Source organism: Phyllostomus discolor, chromosome 7 (assembly GCF_004126475.2).
Source record: "Phyllostomus discolor isolate MPI-MPIP mPhyDis1 chromosome 7, mPhyDis1.pri.v3, whole genome shotgun sequence".
Lineage (NCBI taxonomy): Eukaryota > Metazoa > Chordata > Mammalia > Chiroptera > Phyllostomidae > Phyllostomus > Phyllostomus discolor.
The window spans coordinates 40,381,874-40,405,041 of NC_040909.2; the positions used below are offsets into that span (position 1 = coordinate 40,381,874).

The following is a 23,168-nucleotide window of genomic DNA, read 5'->3' on the forward strand; positions in this document are numbered from 1 at the left end:
GCTACCAAATATCAAACTATAAGGCCATAGTAATTGAAACAGCCTGGTATTGGCATAAAAACAGACACACAGGTTAATGGAACAGAATAGAGAGCCCGGAAATAAACCCACACCTTTACAGTAAATTAATATTCAACACAGGAAGCAAACACATACAATGGGCTAAAGGTAATTTACTCAATAAATGGTGTTGGCCCTAGAATGGTCATCTTTAATAAACCAACAAACAAGAAGTGCTGGCGAGGTTGTGGAGAAAAGGGAACCTTAGTGCACTGTTGGTGGGAATGCAGACCAGTACAGCCAATGCGGAAAACAGTATGGAATTTCCTCAAAAAACTAAAAATGGAATTGTCTTTTGACCCAGCAATTCCACTGCTGGGATTATATCCTAAGAACCCTGAAACACCAGTCCAAAAGAACCTATGCACCCCAGTGTTCACAGCAACACAATTTACAATAGCCAAGTGTTGGAAGCAACCTAAGTGCCCATCAGTAAATCAGTGGACCAAAAAACCACGGTACATTTATACAATGGAATACTATGCAGCAGAAAGAAAGAAGGAGCTCCTACCCTTTGCAACAGCATGGATGCAACTAGAAAGCATTATGCTAGGTGAAATAAGTCAGGTCGTGAAAGACAAATACCATATGATCTCACCTTTAAGTGGAAACTAATCAACAAAACAAACAAGCAAGCAAAATATAATCAGAGACATTGGAATAAACAAACTGACAGTAACCAGAGGGAAGGTGGGAGGGGGTAACAGGGGAAAGGAGGAAGGGTCATCAAGGAACATGTATAAAAGACACATGAACAAAACCAAAGGGGGTAGGATCAAGGGTGGGAGGTGGGGATGGATTAAGTGGGGAAGCAGAGGGGGGGAAATGGAGACAACTGTACTTAAACAACAATAAAAGGAAAAAAATGGTGTTGGGAAAATTGGATGGATTTGTGCAGAAAAATGGAATTAGACCACCTTCTTACACCACACACAAGAATAAATTCAGAATGTATCAAAGGCTTAAATATTAGACCTGAAACCATAAAAATACTAGAAATCTCAAGACATTGCTTATAGCAATTTTGTACTGAATATATCTCCCCAGGAAAGGGAAACAAAAGAAAAAAATAAACAAACGGGACAACATCAAACTAAAAAGTTTTTGCACAGCAAAGGAAATCATCAACAAAATAAAAAGACCACAGAATGGGAGAACATATTCACCAACACATCTGCTAAGGGGTTAATATTCAAAATTTATAAAGAACTTACAAATCTCCACACACAAAAAAAAACAACCCAATTGAAAAATGGGCAAAGGACCTGAATAGACACTTCTCCAGAGAGGACATACAGATGGCCAACAGACATATGAAAAGATGTTCAACATCACTAATCATCAGAGAAATGCAAATTACAACCACAATGAGATACTATCTCACACCTGTCAGAAAGGCTATTTTCAATAAATCAAAAACAAGTGCTGGTGAGGATGTGGAGAAAGGGGAACCCTTTTGTACTGTTGGTGGGAATGCAGATTGGTGCAGCCACTGTGGAAAGAAGTATGGAGATACCTCAAAAAATTAAAAATACATCTGCCTTTTGATCCAGCAATCCCACTTCTGGGAATATATCCAAAGGAACCCAAAACACTAATTTGAAAGAACAGAAGCACCCCTATGTTCACTGCAGCTTCATTTACAATTGCCAAGATATGGAAGTAGCCCCAGTGTCCATTAGTAGATGAGTGGATAAAACAACTATGGGACATTTACACAATGGATACTCCTTGGCTGTAAAAAAGAAGAAAGTTTTACCATTTGCGACAGTATGAATGGACCTGGAGAACACTATGCTAAGTGAAATAAGCCAAACAGAGAAAGACGAATACCATATGAATCCACTCATAATGTGCAATCTAATGAGCAAACTGAACTAACAAGGAAAATGGGGGCAGACTCATAGATGGAGAGCAGAATGACAGCTAGTGGGAGCAGGGGGAGATGAAGAAGTGCAGGGGATGAGCAAAAACATAAAAGGACCCATGGGCATGGACAACAGTGTGGTGATTGCTGGGGAAATGGGCATATAAAGAAACTAAATGGTAATGGGAAAAATATGATAAAGATTAAATAAAAAATAAAATAAAATATGTATTAAACAAACACAACACAGAAAGGAAGTAAATTAAAAAGTGGTAGGAAAATGAATATCTTTCCTGTTCTATAACTTTTACAGAAGAGGGCTATAAATCATAAAGAAAAAGACTAACATAATTAATCACAAAAAATTTAAAAACTTTGATATGGCTAAATATACTTTAAATAAGTTGAGAAAACTTATTTGATTCATATAAGAAAAAAGGTTAATATTTATATCAATAAAAAAGAAAGACCCTACACAACCTAAAGGACATGAATAGGAGATATAAACTTTACAAAAAAGAAATAAAATTTAAGACTCACCCTCACTAACTAAATAAATGCAAATAAAACATTCTGTTCTTCTTGTTTCTAGGGGCATAAACTAATGTAATGTTTTTGGAAGATAACTTTAGTTTGGGAAGAAAAAAATGTATCTATATCATAGCAGTTCTACTACCAAGCAATTGTACTTCTAGGACTCTGCCCCAAAAGAAGTAATCCTATGAATATGTAAAGATAAAAGTGTAAAAATGTTCATGCCATCAACACCTCTAAAAAAAAATATGGGACACTGATAAAATAAACTGAGGACACACTTTTACAACAAAATACTACATATATGTAATATGGAATACATAGAAAGAGAGATACAATATTATCTTTACATTAAGTTAAAAATAAAAACCTGCTATAGACAGTATACTATGACCTAATTTCACAACTATAAATACATAACAGTAAAGATGACAAGTATATATTTGTAAATGCCAATAAAAAGGGGAAGATATACTGCATAGTAATCTATAAAGTCTGCTTAATTCTGGGAAATGTGATGGGATGGGGATGGAGGGAGACTTTGTGTTTCTACCTTATAATGAAAGCATGTACTTCTTTTATGATTAAAAATATATTGAAAAAAGAAAAAAGAAAAGGAGAGAGGGAGGGAGAATGGGAGGATGGGAGAGAGGAGAAGGGGCATCTGGGAGATGGAAGGCAATTAGATACAGCAAAATGGGAAGAGAAGCCACAGCTTCAAAGATAATGTTGGGCCCCCACGGACTTACCATCAGTGTCCTAGCTACATTACAACCCAAGGTGCCAGCTCCAAGCAGCAGACATTTGGCAGACACAACTTTGTCTAAGTCCAAAGTAGGCACCAATCTCCAACACATCAATTTGAGATTTAGATCCACTGATGACTCAGCTAACCTAAAAAATAAGAGAATTATTTATTCAGTCAATCACTCATTTATGCCCCAATCTTGTCCTTTTTGGATAGAAAGTAGCTGTATGAGAAAAGAAAAAAATAAATACTAAGGAAATTAGGATCAAAGGAAAAATAAGATGAAGCTTGAGGGTAAGTGGGGAGGAAAAAGGTTACTGTACAGAATAATGCCATTGAACCCCTCTGCATTTGTTACTGACAGGCCACATATTTGATACTGAGCTCCTAGAGGCCAGCTGAAAAGAGAAGCATGACTGGTACTAGGAAGCACTGTGTGCATAAATAAAAGCACACCAGCTACCTTCTTTAGAGGAAAGTTTTTCCTAATACTAAAGACAGAGAAATTTCTTCCATGTCCCTCAATAAAGGGTACACTTACACTCTCCCTTAAATATAATATTGGTTTCCGTAAAATAGTTCTTATAATGTCCTTCGATGTAGGCTACTAGGACAAAATTAAAGGGCAATGAATAAAGGACTAAGACATGATACAGGTCTGAGAGTCTGAGCTTGAAGCAAGAACAAAATTTAGAATGTCTAGACTCTAGGTGAACTGATAAACTGTGTGCCCTTCAGGATATCCATCATAAATATCAGTTCCCACAACCAAACTCAAATTAAAAGTTATGCAGCAAAGAATGGAATACTACTCATTATTCATGTGCATAGCACCCCTGGACTAAACTGTGCAAAAGCTCCATTGGAGAAACATCTTCCCAAATATACCTTTTAGGGTCCATGCATTCACTGAGGTTCACCATCCTTGGTCCCATGCCTCCTTTCTGGTTCTTTTCCCATCCAACTGCTTTGGGACAATCTTAAAGCAAATAAAACAGTAAGTTTAATGAAGGAGAGAATAAAAACAAATAAGTCAAGCAGCAAGATGGCTCATACACTGATAAGCTTTTGGCTTACCTCTGTCTCAGAGATTCTTGGGCCTGAATTTGCATCTGCTTGCCTCAGCTGCCTCCCCATCTTCCATAGCTACTAGGAATCTCATTCAGAGGCCAGCAGACCCAAGTACAGTCTTACTGTAAAGGGGCTTCTGAAATAGCCTTTAAGTCTAGCCCAAGTTGCTTTGATTTCTGCAGTTATTGGAAGTTGGTCAAATAAAGATAGTCATATTTGGGATTGGTATAACCCTGTGGAAGGTTCTTTACCCAAGGAAACAGGTGTTCTGTTCCTCATCTTCATCATGTCCCTCTGCTCAGCCACTCAACTCCAACATTGTGTAGACCTACCTGTGGGCAGGTCACAGTCCAAGAGGACTGTTCCTCTGTTAAGCCACCCTACCCTTTAAGCTCATCCTTATCCATTCAGACTTTCTCCTTCCCTGACTTATCTCTTTGAACCTCTGCTCTGGGTGCCTCTATGACTCCAATTCTAGCAGTTCTCAATGTGTGCCCTGCATGATGCTCTGAGAAGATAAGGATCCTATGGCTAATAGACATGGCAAATCCCTGTAGAGCCATTTCTATGTTCCCTATCCACTCCTTACCACCATCTAAACCTCTGAGAAGCCTATAGTAAAGGATCCACTTTATCTATTTGGCTTTGTGTTTCCCACACTTACCTGATCCCCAGTATCTCCTTCCCTCACTGGCAACACATTCAGGGAAATTCAGCTCTATTCCACTGTTGCAAATCCTCTTAAAAACCTTAGCTGCTTTGTATAACACTCTTGCTGGCTACCTCTTCACCTTAATGGAAACCTGGCTTTCTTGGAGGAAACCTGACAATGGGGTGCAGACACACTCTTGTATTCCTCATACCTCAGGATCTCAGTCCCTTTCTCACTGAATCCCTAAAATTCACAATCAAGTTTCAATTCCTTCACAGGGAATTCACCTAGCCACAACCCACCCTTCCAGCATTTGCTCCAATGTCTGCCTTACATAAGTGTCTCTGAAAGAACAGAAACTCCTTGACTTAAGCGTTAAGATGTGCAGGACTAATGGAAGAAATTTTGTTTGTTTCTAATTGAACCCTGGTGTTCTTTAGCCATTCTCCAACTTTTAGATTTCTATCAATCCCTCTATTTTTTCTTTCCTTGGGAACTTTTTAGATTTTGACCTTTGTTTCTTTTAAAAATAGTATTGCTTAATATAATTATGAAAGCTACAAGATGTTGATTTCATTTACATAATCTTTTCATTGTAAGAAGAAGAGATGGGATAGGATGACCAATGGAAAATCTTGGGACCAATTATCCTCGAAAACTACTTGGGCACCAATTTGGCTGGGGCATCATTCACAGAAAGAAGCCATAAAACAAATGTCCCTTCTTATTTTAACTCAGGTCTCAGGTATGGTCCTATTTTTAATGTCATGAAAAATTAAAACTGATATAATAAGTATGAGTTCATAAAGAGGTTAGAACTTCAAAATTCTTTTTTTGGGAAAAAGCTCAGAGTTATTGCTAAATCATATTTCCTTGCTATTCTTACATTAAATAAAAAAATATTTCCCTAAGACATAGCACAAGAAACTTGACAAGAACAATTTATACTGTAATTCATAAATCCAGTCTAAGCTTTTTCTTGTTATATTGGGTTGGCCAAAAGTTCATTTAGTTTTTTTCTGTATGATGGCCCTAGTACTGCTTGGTTGTCTTTAACTTAATTTGAAACAATTTTGTTAGACTGCATTGTGACAGCTGTCATATCAGTATATATTTTTTAAAAAATTAATCAAAGTTGGTGAATTTTTATGTAGCCATTTTAATATTGAAGATGAAAGAATATATGCAACATTTTCAGTGTACTACACTTTATTATTTTAAGAAAGGTAAAAATGCGACTGAAATGCAAAAAAAAGATTTGTTCAGTGTATGGAGAAGGTGTGGTGACTGATCGAACATGTGAAAAGTGATCGCAAAGCTTCTTGGTACTATTTGGCCAACTAAAAGTGGTTTACAAAGTTTCTTGGTACATTTTGGCCAAAGAATTTTTTGCTGTGGGGCTATCTTACGCTTTGGAAGATGTTAAGCAGCATCCCTGGCTTCTACCCACTAGAAGCCAATTGTGGGAGATAGCCAACTTACTCAATATATTCAAATCAATCAAGTTATTGGTTAAAATGAAAAGTGTCTTTTATTTTACAAAGAAAACTAAACGGACATTTTGGCCAACCCAATAAATAATCATAAGGCAAAAACAAAGTATCATTTCAAATTAAAACATCTCAGTACTCAAAATACTATAGCCATTTCTGAGAAAATTAGGTATACTATTTTGACAATATTTAATCTATCATATCTGTCTCCATATAAACTGCATTTATAAGTCATACCCCAAATTAATGAGAAGGTACTTTTTAGGGAAAACTTAGGACCTGTTTTCCCACAACGGGGCAACCAGGAGGAGCACATCCAGGACAGGAATTAAAATGAGGGCTCTACCACTCTCAGCAGGGTCTGCTGCCTCCCTCAGCCAGTTGCCAGGATACTCTTCATACCGGCAATGGAGAGTGGTGGGCTTGGCTGAACCATGAGCAGCATAAAATGATATGGGATGCCTGCAATGCCACTGCCATTGCAACTATGGCGTATCTTAGAAATACTAAGTACTGCCATTCTAATTAATACCTTCAGTTCACACTATGCTATAGAATAACTCTTTAGAAATATATATATTTTTAATATTAAGTTTAATTTACAGCTAAGGGGAGAATCTTTTCTCATGAAAAAAAAAGAAAATTTGCCTTTCCTAAACTAAATAATCTACACTCAATATCAAGCATTAAAAATTAAGATGGACTGAGGCATTATCAGACTATAGAAAACCTCTTTTTCAAGTGGAAAAGTACAGTGTTTCCTGAGTTTGCCAGCTTCATCAAGCATCAGCAATATTGGGAGTGGCAAGGAGTAATTCAATGACTTTATCTTAAAAATGGAAAGAAAAGTGCCTCCCCCAAGGGTGGTTGGCAGGATTAAGTGAGTGAAGTATGGAAGGTGCATGGTGGCCGGCTAGGTGAAGACCAGGCCCACATTACTTGTTAATTAACCTCATTCCCCTAGAAGTGTCCTCAAGTTGTGGCTTAATATGACAAAGGTGTAAAATCACATGGAAGTTATTTCAGAATGTGCCAGAAGAGGGTGCTAAGTCAAATGCAAATATCTGAAGATAGCAGAGAGGCAATGGATTTCTTATGGCTCTGAAGCACCAAGTAAACAGCTTCCACAATTGCCCAACCAAGCACTTCTCTTTCAGTCTTTCTGAGAAGTCTATTTAAGACATTTATCAGTGCCACAGCAAAGAATGACTAATAAAATGTCATCAGAGACAATCCTGGATCCTTTTGACTTCTGCACTCTAGAAATACCATCTCAGAAGAAATTGTAACATTTCCCCCTGCCCCCAATACTTACACACTTTAAGGCACATGACCTGTGGATTAAAGAAAGCAATGTACCTTGAAACTACATGGTGAGGAGCAAATGAAACAATGAAAGTACTGTGGAAAGAAAGTCACAAAAATCTGAGAGATCATTTTGGAGAATGCTGAGCTTAGTGTGATAGGAAATTAATATAAATCACCATTTATTAAGCACCTATAACATGCCAGACATTGTGTTCTGTCTTTTACACAGGACAGATTCCTCATAAGGAATACTCCATGTGGTGGGTACTAACATCACCTTTGTTTTACTCAAACTTCAGTATGTGTTCTATCTGTGACAAGTATATAAACATAAATGTGTGTAAACACACACACACATACACACACACACACATCTAAGTTTCCTAATTTATGAAAGGGGGGATAATAGCCAATGTCCACCACACAGGACCAAATGAAGAATATGAAATGTGGAAAGAGACATAGCACTTTTGCTTATTGGTTCACTGTATGGAAAATGGAATCACACACAAATTTAAGTTTATAACAAATAAATGTGTCACTGCATTACTAGTTCATTCTTCTTTTAAGAAAGCTCAGGAATAAAGACTGCGTCTCAAGCAAAAACAAAAACAAAACTGGGGGTAGAAGGAATATCCTTAAGATTGAAAAACCAGCCTGGAGGAAATTTCCTGGGGACAATATTTGCCTCTGTTCCTGTAAGCCTAGCAGAACTGCCCTCTGTTCAAGGGAGGTGATCACATTGGCAAAGAGGTGGAAATTGTACTTTTCTCTATCTTCTGCTGCCATTGTAAAAGGATGAAATGGAAGTTATACCTAATTAGGTTTCTGATAAATAATAATTATATGCATTCTCAGAGACTGGCAAATTACCTGGGCTAAATGCCATTTCTGGAAGCTTCACTTCAAAGATGATGCTGTGGGTGATGTCTCTAACACCCTGCATGGTGCGGTCCCGAAAGCAGAGGACTTCAACAGACTGGAAACTACTACTCCTGGTGTCAGGCCCCATTTTTTTTAAAGGAAGGAAAAGAAAGAGATCACATAAGAACGTTAGCAAACCCAGTTGGAGAGAATGCAATTCATTGTGATGATGCCTCCTTGACACCCTTGGGGGGTGGCCCTAACCTTTGGGAGATTCTGAACACATCCACGTATGCTCCCTTTGTCTCAGTGTTTAGAGGTTGAAGGCTAAATAGGCTGCGATTTATTTCTAGGTGAATTTTATATAATAACCACATTGTACAGAAATAATTCTGACAAATGAATCTTAAATATAGGAGAAAAGCTCAGAAGACATTAAAAAGAATGGTCAGAACAGGCAGGCTCTTCTGGTCGCCCTGTTCTCCATCTGAACTTACATTCTATGAAACCAACACCTTAGGCCAGGAGTCCCCAACCCCCAGACTGTGGATGGGTAACTGTCCCATAGCCTGTTAGGAACTGGGCTGCAAGCAGAGGTCACCTGAGCTCAGCCTCCTGTGTTCCCACCCTTGATCCCTTCAGTCTTCCACAAAACTGGTCCATGGTGCCAAAAAGGTTGGGGACGGCTGCCTCAGACAGTAGTTAGGAAGCCCATTTGCACTATATAGACTGACCACCTGGATAAGTAAGTATTCTCTTTCTGGGGAAAATCTATAACTTAGCTATCTTTATTTTTTTAAGTAAATATTTTTACTTAAGTAAAGCAGCCACAAAGCCAAATACATAACTTTTATATATAAAGGAGCTTGTTTCATGGCTTCTCCCAGTTATTAACCACCTCTACAAAAGTAACTACTACTCTAATTTCTAAGTCCATACATGGCTTCTGCCTGTTTTGACCTTCACAGAGATGGACCCATAGAGTATATATTCCTGTATCCAGCTTACTTCACCAACCATTATGATTTTTAAATTCATCTATATGGATACATGCATTGGTAGTTCACTCAAATTCACAATATAGCATTCCATTGCAATGAATATACCACAATTCATTTCATTTCATTGTTGAGTGTCATCTGGATTTTTAAAAATTGTTTTTAAATTATTCTTATTCTTTTTAAAATATGTATTGTATTGATTATGCTATTACAGTTGTTCCAATTTTTCCCCTTTGCCCCCTTCCCCATAGTACCCCCCTTTCTATCTGCAATCCCCCCTTAGTTCATGTCCATGGATCATGCACATAAGTTCTTAGGCTTCTCCATTTTCTATACTGTTTTGAACATCCCCCTGTCTATTCTGTACCTACCAGTTTGTGCTTCTTAATCCCTGCACCTTTCCCCCATTATCCCCCTTCCCCCTCCCAAATGATCTCCACATCTATGATTCTGTTCCTATTATGCTTGTTTACTTTGTTTTTTTTAAATTCAGTTGTTGATAGTTGTGAATTTGTTGACATTTTAATGTTCATAGTTTTGATCTTTTTCTTAAATAAGTCCCTTTAACATTTCCTATAATAAGGGCTTGGTGACAATGAACTCCTTTAGTTTTACCTTCTCTGCACTTTTTCTGCACTTTTACATGATACCTTTGCTGGACTGACTAATCTAGGTTGTAGGTCCTTGCCTTTCATGACTTTGAATACTTCCTGCCAGTCCCTTCTAGCCTCCAAAGTTTCTTTTGAGAAATCAGCTGATAGTCTTATGGGAACTCCTTTGTAGGTAGCCAACTGCTTTTCTCTTGCTGCTTTTAAGGTTCACTCTTTATCCTTAACCTTTGGCATTTTAATTATGATGTGTCTTGGTGTGGTCCTCTTTGGGTCCAACTTGTTTGGGATTCTCTGTGCTTCCTGGACTTGTATGTCTGTTTCCTTTGCCAAATTAGAGAAGTTTTCTTTCATTATTTTTTCAAATAAATGTTCAATTTCTTGCTCTTCCTCTTCTCCTTCTGGCATTCCTGTGATTAGGATGTTGGTATCTTTGGAGATGTCCCAGAGGTTCTTTATACTATCCTTGTTTTTTTGAATCCTGTTTTCTTCGTGCTCTTCTGGTTGAATGCTTATTTCTTCCTTATGTTCCAAATCATTGATTTGAATCCCAGCTTTCTCTCCTCCACTGATGGTTCCCTGTAGATTTTTATTTCACTTAACCTTCATTTCTTCCATTATGCTGTTGCTGTACTCAATGAGTTCTTTGAGAATCCCGATCCCCAATGTTTATAACTGATAGGTTGGTTATCTCTGTTTCATTTATTTATTTTTTGGGGGTACTGTTCTGTTCTTTCATTCGGGTCATATTTCTTTGTCTTCTCAATTTGGCAGCCTCCCTGTGTTTGTTTCTGGATATTAGGTAGAGCTGCTTTGACTCCCTGCCTTAGTAGTGTGGTCTATTGTAGAAAAGGCACCTGTAAATTGTGAGGGGCAGAGACTTAGGTAATTGCAAGGGCAAGGCAACCCACTTTACCACTTTGTGGCTCTGCATGGGGAGAGGGCTCAGAGAGGGAATAATGCCATGGTCTAGCTTCTGGAGGTCTGCCTGGAGGTCACCCTGTTTCTAGTCACTTCACCTATTTCCCATATGTGACTGATACCATTTTAGCTGTTGCTCTGGTGGTGAATCCAAGTGGGGGGGTTGCATATGTTCTAAGTCTATGCAGGCCTTTTAAAGAGTTTCCTGAAAATATGGCAGTTTCTTTCACTGCCCTAACCCCCACTGGTTTTTACAAGCATAAGTTATAGGGATTTATCCTCCTGGCACAGAAACCCTGGGCTGTGCAGATGGGCTTAGGGCTGGGATCACTTGCTCCCAAGGTATCCTCCTGATTTTTATCCACCATATAGGAATGTGGGCCTGTCTGTCTGGTGTTGCCACCGCCTCTCCACCTGTCTCTGTGACTCCATGCCCCTACCAGTCTGGATGAATGTGGCTTCTTTAAATCCTTGGTTGTTGGATTTCCATACAGCTCAATTTTCTGATGGTTCTTGGTGTCGTTCTGAGATGTACTTGTAATTCTATGGTTGCACAAGGAGGCAAAGCATGTCTATCTACTACACCTCCATCTTGACAGGAAGTCTGTCATCTGGGTTATTTCCAGTTTGGGGTTGTTAAGAATAATGCTGATATAAACATTCCTGTATATGTCTTTTGCTTGTATCTGAGTGAATATTTATGTGTAATATATACCTTAAAGTGGAATTGCTGAGCTATAGATATTAACTTTGACAGATACTGCCAGTTTTCCAGTAGTTTGAGAGTTTCAGTTGCTCCCCATCTTCTACAACACTTGGTATTTTCATTTATGAAGTCCTGCTGGTGAGGATGTAGCAGTATGTCATTATTGTATCTTATTTTCTCTATTAATGAGTACTGACTCATTTTATTTCCTTGATGACCAATGATGTTGAGCATCTTCTCAAATGTATATTGACCTTTTAGATACCCTTTTAGTGTTTAAATTATTTTAGGTCTAGGGGAAAAAGAGGCTGGAAGCAACAGGATAATCCTGTCTGAAAGCAAGCCAGACAGCTGAAGGGAGAAGAAAAGAATTTCAGAGTCAGCACTTCACATTGGTCAGAATGGCCATCATAAACAAATCAATGAACAAGTGTTGGAGAGGATGTGGAGAAAAGGGAACTCTACTGCACTGTTGGTGGGAATGTAGACTGGTGTAGCCAATGTGGAAAACAGTATGGAATTTCCTCAAAAAACTAAAAATGGAATTGTCTTTTGACCCAGCAATTCCACTGCTGGGATTATATCCTAAGAACCCTGAAACACCAATCCAAAAGAACCTATGCACCCCAGTGTTCATAGCAGCACAATTTATAATAGCCAAGTGTTAGAAGCAACCTAAGTGCCCACCAGTAAATCAGTGGATCAAAAAACCATGGTACATATACACAATGGAATACCATGCAGCAGAAAGAAAGAAGCTCCTACCCTTTGTGACAGCATGGATGGATCTGGAGAGCATTATGCTAAGTGAAATAAGTCAGGTCGTGAAAGACAAATACCATATGATCTCACTTTTAAGTGGAACCTAATCAACAAAACAAACAAGCAAGCAAAATATAACCAGAGACATTGAAATTAAGAACAATCTGACAGTAACCAGAGGGAGGTAGGAGGGGATGATGGGGGGAAGGGTTTTCAGGCACTACTATAAAGAACACATGGACAAAACCAAAGGGGAGGGTGGAAGCAAGGGAGGGAGGTGGGTTTGGCTGGGGTGGGGGGGAGTAGTGGGGAGAAAATGCAGACAACTGTAATTGAACAATGATAAAATAATATTTAAAAAAGATTTTCATGGTCAGGATCTCTGGCTACTTGCCTTGTTGTATTCTAAAATATCTTTAGTACAGTATGGTCATAGTCTGCAACCCTGTAACAGACCCACTTAGGGGCTCACCATTGATGGAAATTGGATCATGACTGATTTAATTGACATCATCTGGTTTCTGTGCCAGAAATGAAAAAATGCAGATATAGGCAGACACATTGTCAAAAACATACAAACAGACACACACACACACACACACACACACACACACATAAATACCATACCATCTGTGAGCTGCTAGCACCAAAAAATTCCTCAAAGGCCATCCAGGGTATTGGGCTAAGTTACAGGGATCATATACACCAATTGTTATCTGTGAACAGAAAAGACTTTCTGAGTGGGTCAAGTGTCATGTCAGATTCACAATACAGATAATGCTAATAGTTCCTCTTCCCTTTTTATGCTGTTCTGTAAAAGCATTACAATTAGACACTTGGTGAAGGACAAAAGGGAAGAGAAGAAAGCAAAATGATGTAGGTACAGATGACAGAACTTCCTGATGGCAGAACTGTCAAATTCTTCTCTGTATCTTGCACTGGGCTTGGCAGAGAGTAGGAACTAAATACCCTTAAAAGAAAGAAAGATTGAAAGGAAGATAGGGAGAGAGAGAAGGAGGGAGGGAAGGACTGTCAACTGTCAGGACTCACATAAAGAAAATCCTCTCTTAAAAAGATAACCTGTGAAAATTACTAATTTTTATATAATAAGAAAAATCAAAGCACCACTGCCATTGTACATTTATGGTCAGATAAAATTAAAAAGCCAGATGCTCTTGATTGCTGACATGTTTCCTCCCACTCCTTCCCATTCCAACACCCACAACTTTGACCTCTGTCTGGACAACTTTACACAAATACCATTTCTTCAGTGATGACTCCCTTTGGCTGAAGTAGTCAATCTGTTCTCTCTGCCTCCACAGCATTTTGTACATTATATATAACATATTCCTTTATTGGGTCTCCTTTCTCTCAAAAGACAGTGACTACTGAGCACTTAGCTCTTGATTTCTAAATACCAATCTCCAATAAAAAGAACCAGAGCTCCTTGGACACATAGCTAATTCTAGGGCTGAGGCAGGGAAAATAACAAGATGAACATGGAGCATCTTATATCTTAGAAAGTAAGGAAGTGCTCAACAAACAGAAGGATGGGGATTGTCACGGCAACACTGGAGCCAGTCGAAGAGCTCTCAATGACCAAGATTGGACCAATATGGGCAACAATATAAAATTATATAGTATGAGGTTATAACCCATAGTATAAAATAAGTACCTATGAGTCCATTCTGATATAAAGAAATGATTGGATAAATAAATATATAAAGGTAAAGGAACAAGTCTCCGTTACAGAAGATTTTCAAACTATATATGTAGATACCACCCCCCTCCAGGAGTAGAGCTTAATCCTTCTTCTCCTCATTGAGAGTGGCTGGAGTTAGTGAATCACATCCCCCCAAAATAGTAACTTTGCAGTGGAGAAATCTGGCATATACTACTTTGACCAAGTGATCAAGTTCAACATCACCTGGATGCTATGTGGATACCAGGTAACCCATGATATAATGTAGTGAAAAGAGTACCTTACCCCAGCAGTATAGGTTTTTTCCAAAAACCTATAATCCCAGTCTAATTATAAGATAAACCCAAATTAAGAAGTATTCCACCAAAACAACTGACCAGTACTCCTCAAAACTGTCAGCATCATCAAATGTCAACAATGTCATCAAAAACAGTCTGAGAAACTACTACAGACCAGAGGAGATTAAGGAGACCTGACAAGAAAATGCAATGCAGTCTTCCAGAGTGGATCCTGGAACACAAGGAGGATGTTATTGGAAAAAATGGTGAAATCTGAATAAGTCTAGAGTTTAGTTAATAGTAATATTGGTTCCTCAGTTTTGGTAAATGTACCATGGTAATTTAAGGTGATAACAGAAAAAAACTGAAAACAATGTGAAGGTATATGGTACTCTCTGTACTATATTTGCAACTTTTCTATAAATCTAAAATTATTCCAAAATAAAAAGTTTATTTAAGAAAAACAAGACAATGAACACTTAGAGGAGTATCTTTTTCATCTCTCCAAGATCAGTTCATAGATAGAAGCAGATCCTTAGTGAACATTTGTTGAATGATGAAAAAAGTTGGATGGTTGGCTGACTGGCTGGATGGCTAAATGATGGATGGATGATAGATGGAAGGATGAAAAGAAGGAGGCAGAAGAGATGGCTGGCAGTGAACCATAAGTTAACCTACAGGTGTCCTTTATAAGTATACTCAATAGAAACATGGCAGATACCCTTTTGGTTACTCTAGATCCAATTAGTTCTGTAAGTGTGGAATCAACCCAAACACTTCCATTTATTTACCACAGTGCTGAATACAGTGTCAGCCACAAAGAAGGTACTAAACCAATATTCAGATGAGACAAAACAGGAAGGGAGGCAGGGAGGGAGGGAAAAAGGAAGGAAGGAAAGAAGGAAGGAAGGAAGGACAAAAGGGGGACACACACCACCATCACCATCATACAGAGAGAAACACTATTAACGCCTTGGTGTATAACTTCCCTTAACTTTATTCTTTACATAAATATATTTTTATAATAACAACTTTAAACAAATATGGAATCAGGCTATAAATACTATTTATATCTTATTCTATTGTGAACTCTCTTCCATGCTAATAAATGTCAATCTACAACCACTATCAGTAGTGGCTGAATGGCATTCCCTTATACTGATGTATCTCAACTTTTTCCATTTTCTATTGAAGGACAGTTGAATAGCCTTCATCTATTCTCAATAAATCTCTGAAAAGTCTTATTACTGTCTTATCAGATAATTACCACATTATTTCAAAGATACGCTTCTTGTCTAGATGCATTTTCATGTATTAAATGCAAATAGATTCTTCTTTAATTCAATATAAACAGATCCATATTATGGCCATCCTTTCAGAAAATACAGGGCACCTTTATTTGAGATTTCCTTTTCATGAGGAGATAAACATTAGCATCTAGGGAACTATTAAAAATAGAGTTTGCAGAGGGTGTTCTGAGTACTGTCCCTAACTTAATGTGTGGCCTAGGGAAGATCAGTCAACTCCTCCAGGGCTTACTTTATCTGAATCATGGGGAAAGTAATAGTACCTACTTCACAGAGTTGTAGTGCAGATTAAATGAGATGGTACTGAACATGAAAACCCCTGCACATGTGTATTGCTACTAACATCATTAATAGTGACTCTGAATCTCCAGTGGTGAGACTAACCATCTGTATCTGTATAAAATGCCTGAGTAATTCTGATACAGTTGGTCTAGTTCTCAAACTTGAATTTGTGAACTATTAGAGAAGGTGGTCTTATAGACAAAAGAAACATTTTTAAAAACCTTTGGATTGGCTGTATGTCTTCCCATGTTCCTCAAAATGCAGCAGCATTGGTATCACCTGGAGGCCTGTCCACAATGCAGAATCTCAGGTTCCTGCCCCCAGCACTGCTGAATCCAAATCTGTATTTTAACAAGGACCTAGATCATTCCCAGGTGCAGTGCAGTTTGATGGTCACCACTCCACTCTTCAACCCTCTCTAGCCCTGATTCTCACATTTGAATGTGTGTGGTAACCACCTAGGGAGCTTTCAAAAATCCTGCTGCCTGGTTCCCACTTACAGAGGTTCTGATTTCATCTGGGGCACAGCTTGAGCATTGGTCAATTTAAAAGCTCCCTAGGTGATTCTAATACACAGCCAGGTTGCAAATCTCAACTTGAGAGTCCACCACAGACCACCTGTATCAGAAATGCCCAGGGAGTTCTTTGAACTTGCACTACACTGACACAATCCCAGACCTTCCTAATGCATGTTCAGTGACCTCCCCATGTGATTCTTAGGTACACTATCCACCTAGAGTCTATGAAGAAGAAAACAGATTCATACACAAACTTCTGGCCAAGATGGAGGTGTAAATAGATACACTGTCCCTCCTTGCACAACCAAAAGAACAACAAATTGAAAAACCACAAACAACCAGAACTGCCAGAAAATTGAGCTGTACGCAGTCCAACAACCAAGGAGTTAAAGAAGAAACACTCATCCAGACCGGTAGGAGGGGCAGAGATGGGCAGCAGGGGCCGAGTTGGGCAGCCAGGGTGGAGAAGACTCATGGCAAGGGGTGGCTAGTGGAGCAGGTGGTCCCACATTTGTGTGCGGATAAACCGGGAGGAACAACTGGGGAGCAAGACAGGCTGTGCAATCCAGGGTTCCAGCACAGGAAAATAAAGCCTCAAAACCTCACTAAAAGATCCTGTGGGGGTTGAGGCAGCAGCAGGAGGAATACCCAGCCTCACAGGAGAGTTTGCTGGAAAGACCCACATGGTCCCAGATCATACACAAAACCACCCACCAAGGAATCAGCACCACTAGGGCCCAATTTGCTTGTGGGCAGTGGAGGAAGTGACTGAAAGTCAGCTGAGAGCACAGCAAGCAGCATTGTTCCGTCTCTGACCCCTCGACCACATACAGCATCACAACACAGCAAAATGAGTTGCCCCGCCCTGGAGAATACCTAAGGATCTGCTCCTACTATGTAACAGGTGTGCCAAAACAACAACAAGAAAATGGCCCAAATGAAAGAACAGATCAAAACTCCAGAAAAAAAATGCAACTAAGTGATAAAGAGATAGCCACTCTGTCAGATGCAGTTCAAAACACTGGTAATCAGGATGCTCACAGAAATGATTGAATATGGTTGCAAAATTGAGGAAGACGTGAAGACTATGCAAAGTGAAATAAAGGAAAAGATACAGGGAACTAACAGTGAAGGGAAGGAAACTGGGACTAAAATCAACAATTTGGAACAGAAGGAAGAAATAAACATTCAGCCAGAAAAGAATGAAGAAAGAAGAATTCAAAAAAATTAGGAAAGGCTTCGGAACCTTGGGGACAACTTTAAACATTCGCAAATCTGAATCATAGGGGTGCCAGAAGGAGAAGAGGAAGAGCAAGAAATTGAAAACTTATTTGAAAATATAATGATGGGAGGGAAGTGGGGAGGGTGGGAGGGGGGAAAGGATTGGGATTAAAAAGGAGAAAACTGTATTTGAACAATGATTAAAATATAATAAAAAAAAGAAAAAAAATATAATGAAAGAAAACTTCCTCAATCTGGCAAAGGAAATAGACTTTCAGGAAGTCCAGGAAGCTCAAAAAGTCCCAAAGAAGTTGGACCTAAGGAAGCACACACCAAGGCACATCATAATTATATTACCCAAGATCAAAAATAAGGAGAGAATCTTAAAAGCAACAAGAGAAAAGGAGACAGTTTCCTACAAAGGAGTTCCCATAAGACTGTCAGCTGATTTCTCAAATGAAACCTTACAGGCAAGAAGGGTCTGGAAAGAAGTATTCCAAGTCATGCAAGGCAAGGACCTACAATCCGAGATTACTCTATCCAGCAAAGCTATCATTTAGAATGGAAGGGCAGATAAAGTGCTTCCCAGACAAGGTCAGGTTAAAGGAATTCATCACCACCAAGCCTTTATTATATGCAATGTTAAAGGCACTTATTTAAGATAATGAAGAAGATCAAAATATGAACAGTAAAATGACAACACACTCACAACTATCAACAACCAAACCAGAAAAACAAAAACAAACTAGGCAAATAACTAGAACAGGAACAGAATCACAGGGTTATCAGGGGAAGGGGGAGGGGGAGAATGGGGGAAAAGGTTCAGGGAATAAGAAGCATAATTGGTTGGTACAAAACAGACAGGAGGAGGTTAGGAATAGAGTAGGAAATCGAGAAGCCAAAGAACTTATATGTACAACCCATGGACAAGGTGGGGAACGCTGGTGGGAGGGTGGTGCAGGGAGGAGGGGAATAAAGGGGGGAAACATGGGACAACTGTAATAGCATAATCAATAAAATATATAAAAATAGAAAACAAGTGCTTCCTTAAAATTGGGTTCATTGAACCCTATATTTTTCCTTATGGTAACTGATTATTTGTTGAAGCTCTGTAATTTTATGATTCAAAAACACCACAGATTATAAAATGCATTTCAAATAGGACAGAAGGGGAAATATTACCACATTAAATATACACAGTTTATTGTAAGAAATTGCCAACTTTAGGAAAATTATGAGGGAAAAGCACTTGAGAATGGAGAAAATACAGGGTGCATTTTACATGTTTCTCTTGCTGGTCTACAAGCTCTGTGCGGCAGAACAACATCTATCATATCCATCTTTCCATCCCTGGTACCTGGCGCAATATCTGGTGCTCAGCAAATATATTTTAAACAAATGACAGGACTGGTCAGTTACTCTAGGCCTCAATATATGAAAAGCTCTCTCCCCATTCCCTGACATTGGTCAGGGATCCTGGGAGGCAGCTGGAGAGGGAAAGGTGATGTCTGACCAAGAGGCCTGAAGCTTACATGTAAAACCATGATGTAGAATCTTGGCTAGTTCCTTTTCCTTTTCCAAAATTGCAGGTGTTCCATTCAATGACATTTTAACACTGAAATTCTCCTTGGTGAGAATGTGACAGTATGGTCTAAGAGAGGATTTTCTGTGAGAAGCAAGAGAACTCTGAGAATGAGATCTCCAGACTACAGTTCCCTCCAAATGAAGAAATTGTTTTCCTGAGGTTGTTCTGGCCCAGTAGACCACCATCACCACCACCATCTGAAGCATCTTTTTATTTTGTTTCCCTCTGTAAGTTGTAACAGACGGTAGGTAGGTATCTGCTGGATGAATTATACTTGTTAAGTAATCATCACTTGAACTTCAGTTTGTTCTTTTTTAATTCATCAAAGGCATTTACAACTTTGTTACACAGCAAGAAAAGGAGAGAAAAGGGAAAAATTAGCATTCTATTTCTCTAACATTTGAAACAGATTAGAAAAAAATTAAAGCGAAAAACAAAATAAGCAGTGGCTGGAGGAGTATGTTTTCTAATCTTGCAGCTAATTGATTTTAAGACCTCAGGGAAGTTCTTTGCTCACATGTTAAATGAAGGAGTTAAATCATTTTATATCAAAGGATTCCTTCTAGCTCTAGAATTATAGAACTTCATAGAACATTAAAGAGAAAAAAATCCTATGTAGATTACAAACCAACACATTATATGAAGGTTCAATTTTACAGGGTATTTAAAGGCTATTCAACTTTTATCTAGGAAGAACCTAGACAGCATTAATCCAGAAAATGCCATTCATACAGGGATTCTAAGTTTCAATTTTAAAACATGATTCCATAAACCTGGGCTCTTATCAAATGTGAGTTATTTACTCTAATGCATCACTTGGCAATTTACTTAACCTCTCTATTCCTTAGTTTTCTCATCCATAGGATAACTCTTACCCACATTTAGCACAAATACAAGGCAAGCCCTCAACAAATAGTGACTATAACACAATATAGTGTTATTATAATTTTAACTATAAATTATAGTTATAAATTATAAAAGTTATAATTATAATTTGTAATACTTATGTAAAACTTATAATTATAATTATAAGTTTTAATTATAATTATAATTATAATTATAAAAGTTATATAATTATAATTATAAATTATAATTATAAAAGTTTAATTATAAACTTTATTGTGGTAACTTCATTGACCTATTTGTTCAGTTTAATCTGTCACCATTACACAATTATCTCTTTTCAGTTCCAAAGTTGTGTTTTCTTAACTGGTAGAGAGAAGAAGTAGATAAATTCTAGTTAATCAAATATTCTCTGGGTGTAGGTTTTATCAACTGCAAATGTAGAGCTGAGACTAAGTGGCACTTAAAGTATGTAAGTTAGAATGCTATATTACATGCTACAAGTGGATGCCTAATTTCAAAGAATAAGCACATTTCCGACACTAAATACAAAGGCAATGGGGTAGAATGGTAATGAGGAAAAAAAATATCTCTTTCTGAGCAGAAAAGACAAGGAAGAAGTTCTTAAGGCAACATGACCTAAGATGAGCTACAGAACAGGAATGACTGCTAAAGAGAAATCTGTCACTTTCCCATAAAGGGAGGTTGGCATGAAAATGCTTTGAAGTATGTAACTCTCCTACTCACATGAGGCAGGCATAAGTACAAAAAGCAAGCATTTGGACAGAAAAATGACAGAATCTATCTGACACTAGGCTGAACATCTTTTAATATCCCTTTGATTACCTAAAGTGACTCAAAAAATCCTTAAGTGCTGTAGGAACTAAATCAGGAAGCTCAGTCATTGTAGAAATTAGTTGGCACAATGCTAGGTAAGCCAGTTTAACTATGTAATCAGTATAAAATTTTTTTAAACGGCAATCAGAAATAATCATTGACTAGAAGTTCTGCGTTCTAGAACTGGTTTTGAAAATTCCTTGTGTGAAGTTGGACAAATCACCAGAAAGAAGCAAAATATAATTGGAAAAAAGAAACTTTGTTTAAAAGGTTTATGAAATAAATATTTCTTTCTACTTGGCCGAGAGCATACAACCCACTGAAGTGGTCAAGTCACGATCTGGCTATGGCCCACCCAACAGTTTCCTGGAAAAGTGCAACATGAGTGAGGGGAGAGATCGTCAACCTGAGGGTCTTGAAAAATTTCCACACTGATCCCATAAAACATGTTTAGCTGATGAATGCCTATTACTCAAACATTTGATATAAAAGGAAATGCACAAAAGAGATTATGTGTTTTAAAAGTATAAGGAAAAAAATTCAAATCTCTAATGCCTGGTGATGTCACAGATGGCTGCCAAAATGCAAAGATTGCTAAGAGCCTGCTAAAAGCATACCAAAGCTAGTGCTCTTGTCTAAAGATTTTGAAGCCTAGAATTAAAGGCTAATGTTTTTGAAATTACAAAACATTTCCCAAACATTAAATCTTCAATAACTGCTCTGAAGAAAGCAGAAGACTCAAACAAGCTTTCCAAAAAGACTGGCAGTGAGATAGCTATTTGGGCTGTTTTAATGCACTCACAAGAACTACTTGTTGTAGCAATGCAGTGCCACCATGACTGGTAAGTGGAATCAGCATTTTATTGAGGGAAATAAGAGCGTAAACAATGCTCATTTTCAACTGACCAAATGTGTAAAATGAATATAACATTTAATGGTGGTAAAAGTACACCGTTGGCAAGAGAGAAAATTGGCAGTTTGGAGCAATAGTTATTATACGCAGTGGTGTGCTAGAGATGGCTCCAACAGGCTTCGGAAAGCCAATTGCTACTTTCTCTTCCCATCTCTGCATCATGTGATTTCACAATGGTGGCTTGACATTGGCTATGATGGGAGTACCAACACTATGAAAAAAGGCAAACACTACAAAATCAGAGTTCTCCAACCCCAAGAGCCAATTATCAAGCATTTATCAGCACATCATTGATTATAAGCCTTAAAATGTTCAAATGCTTCAATCCAGTAATTCTAGAAATCTTTCTAAGGAAAGAATTCAAAATAGGAAGGAGGGGAGGGATTTCATGCACAAAGAAGCTCATAATAGTAAATAATTATGAGAAACTTAAAGGTAAAAAAATTGATAAAATAACTTATCAGACATATCTATTTAAAAGTGTGTTGATATAGAGTATAATACTGTTATGCTAAAATGCTGTAAGAAAACAGAATATAGTAAAATCTTTGTTTTTAAAAAATAGAAAAGTTAGGAGAAAAATATACAAAATGCTTACTTAAAAAAAAAGTCCAAATGTATTTAAATAGTTGAAGAGCTTTGTAATACTTCAAAAGCAGAAAGGTGCAGGTAGAAATAAAAACAATGGAGTCATGCCTGGTACATTTCATTTACCTGTCAGTATTCTCAAAATGGGTACACAGCATTATCCAAAATACAGGTGATGGGCTATCTGTGAGTCCTAAATCATTTAGTGGGTCACAGCTAATATTTTTCAAAAGGTAACAGAATAGGATAGAAAATAAGCACTTACTAAAGTATTATTTTGTTAAAGTTTTGTTTCAGTTATATATGTGTATATATATCTAAAGACATACTAAATATGATTATTGAGTCATAAATATTTTTAACTATCACTAACAGTCAAAGACCAAAAATCTGGCCTTCATACCCTATCACAACACACTGTGAGCTAGGAAGAAAAATGGTGAATGCTTCTTTTTCCATTATGGGAAGCCTTCTCACTATAGGAGGTAATGTCCTTCAC

General features: G+C 37.9%; 1 protein-coding gene across 3 annotated transcripts in view; it reads right to left on the reverse strand.

Moving 5' to 3' along the window:
* The window catches only part of ATG7 (autophagy related 7), a 284,196-nt gene that overhangs the window by 206,656 nt on the left and 54,372 nt on the right, over positions 1-23,168 (reverse strand). For all 3 annotated transcript variants that reach the window (XM_028518253.2, XM_036030797.1, XM_036030796.1), the window contains exons 8-11: positions 13,223-13,311; positions 8,607-8,728; positions 4,098-4,188; positions 3,211-3,355 (exon numbers count right to left, since the gene is read on the reverse strand). In XM_028518253.2, the coding sequence (XP_028374054.1) occupies positions 3,211-3,355; positions 4,098-4,188; positions 8,607-8,728; positions 13,223-13,311 (447 nt within the window). The remainder of the gene's footprint in view (positions 1-3,210; positions 3,356-4,097; positions 4,189-8,606; positions 8,729-13,222; positions 13,312-23,168) is intronic.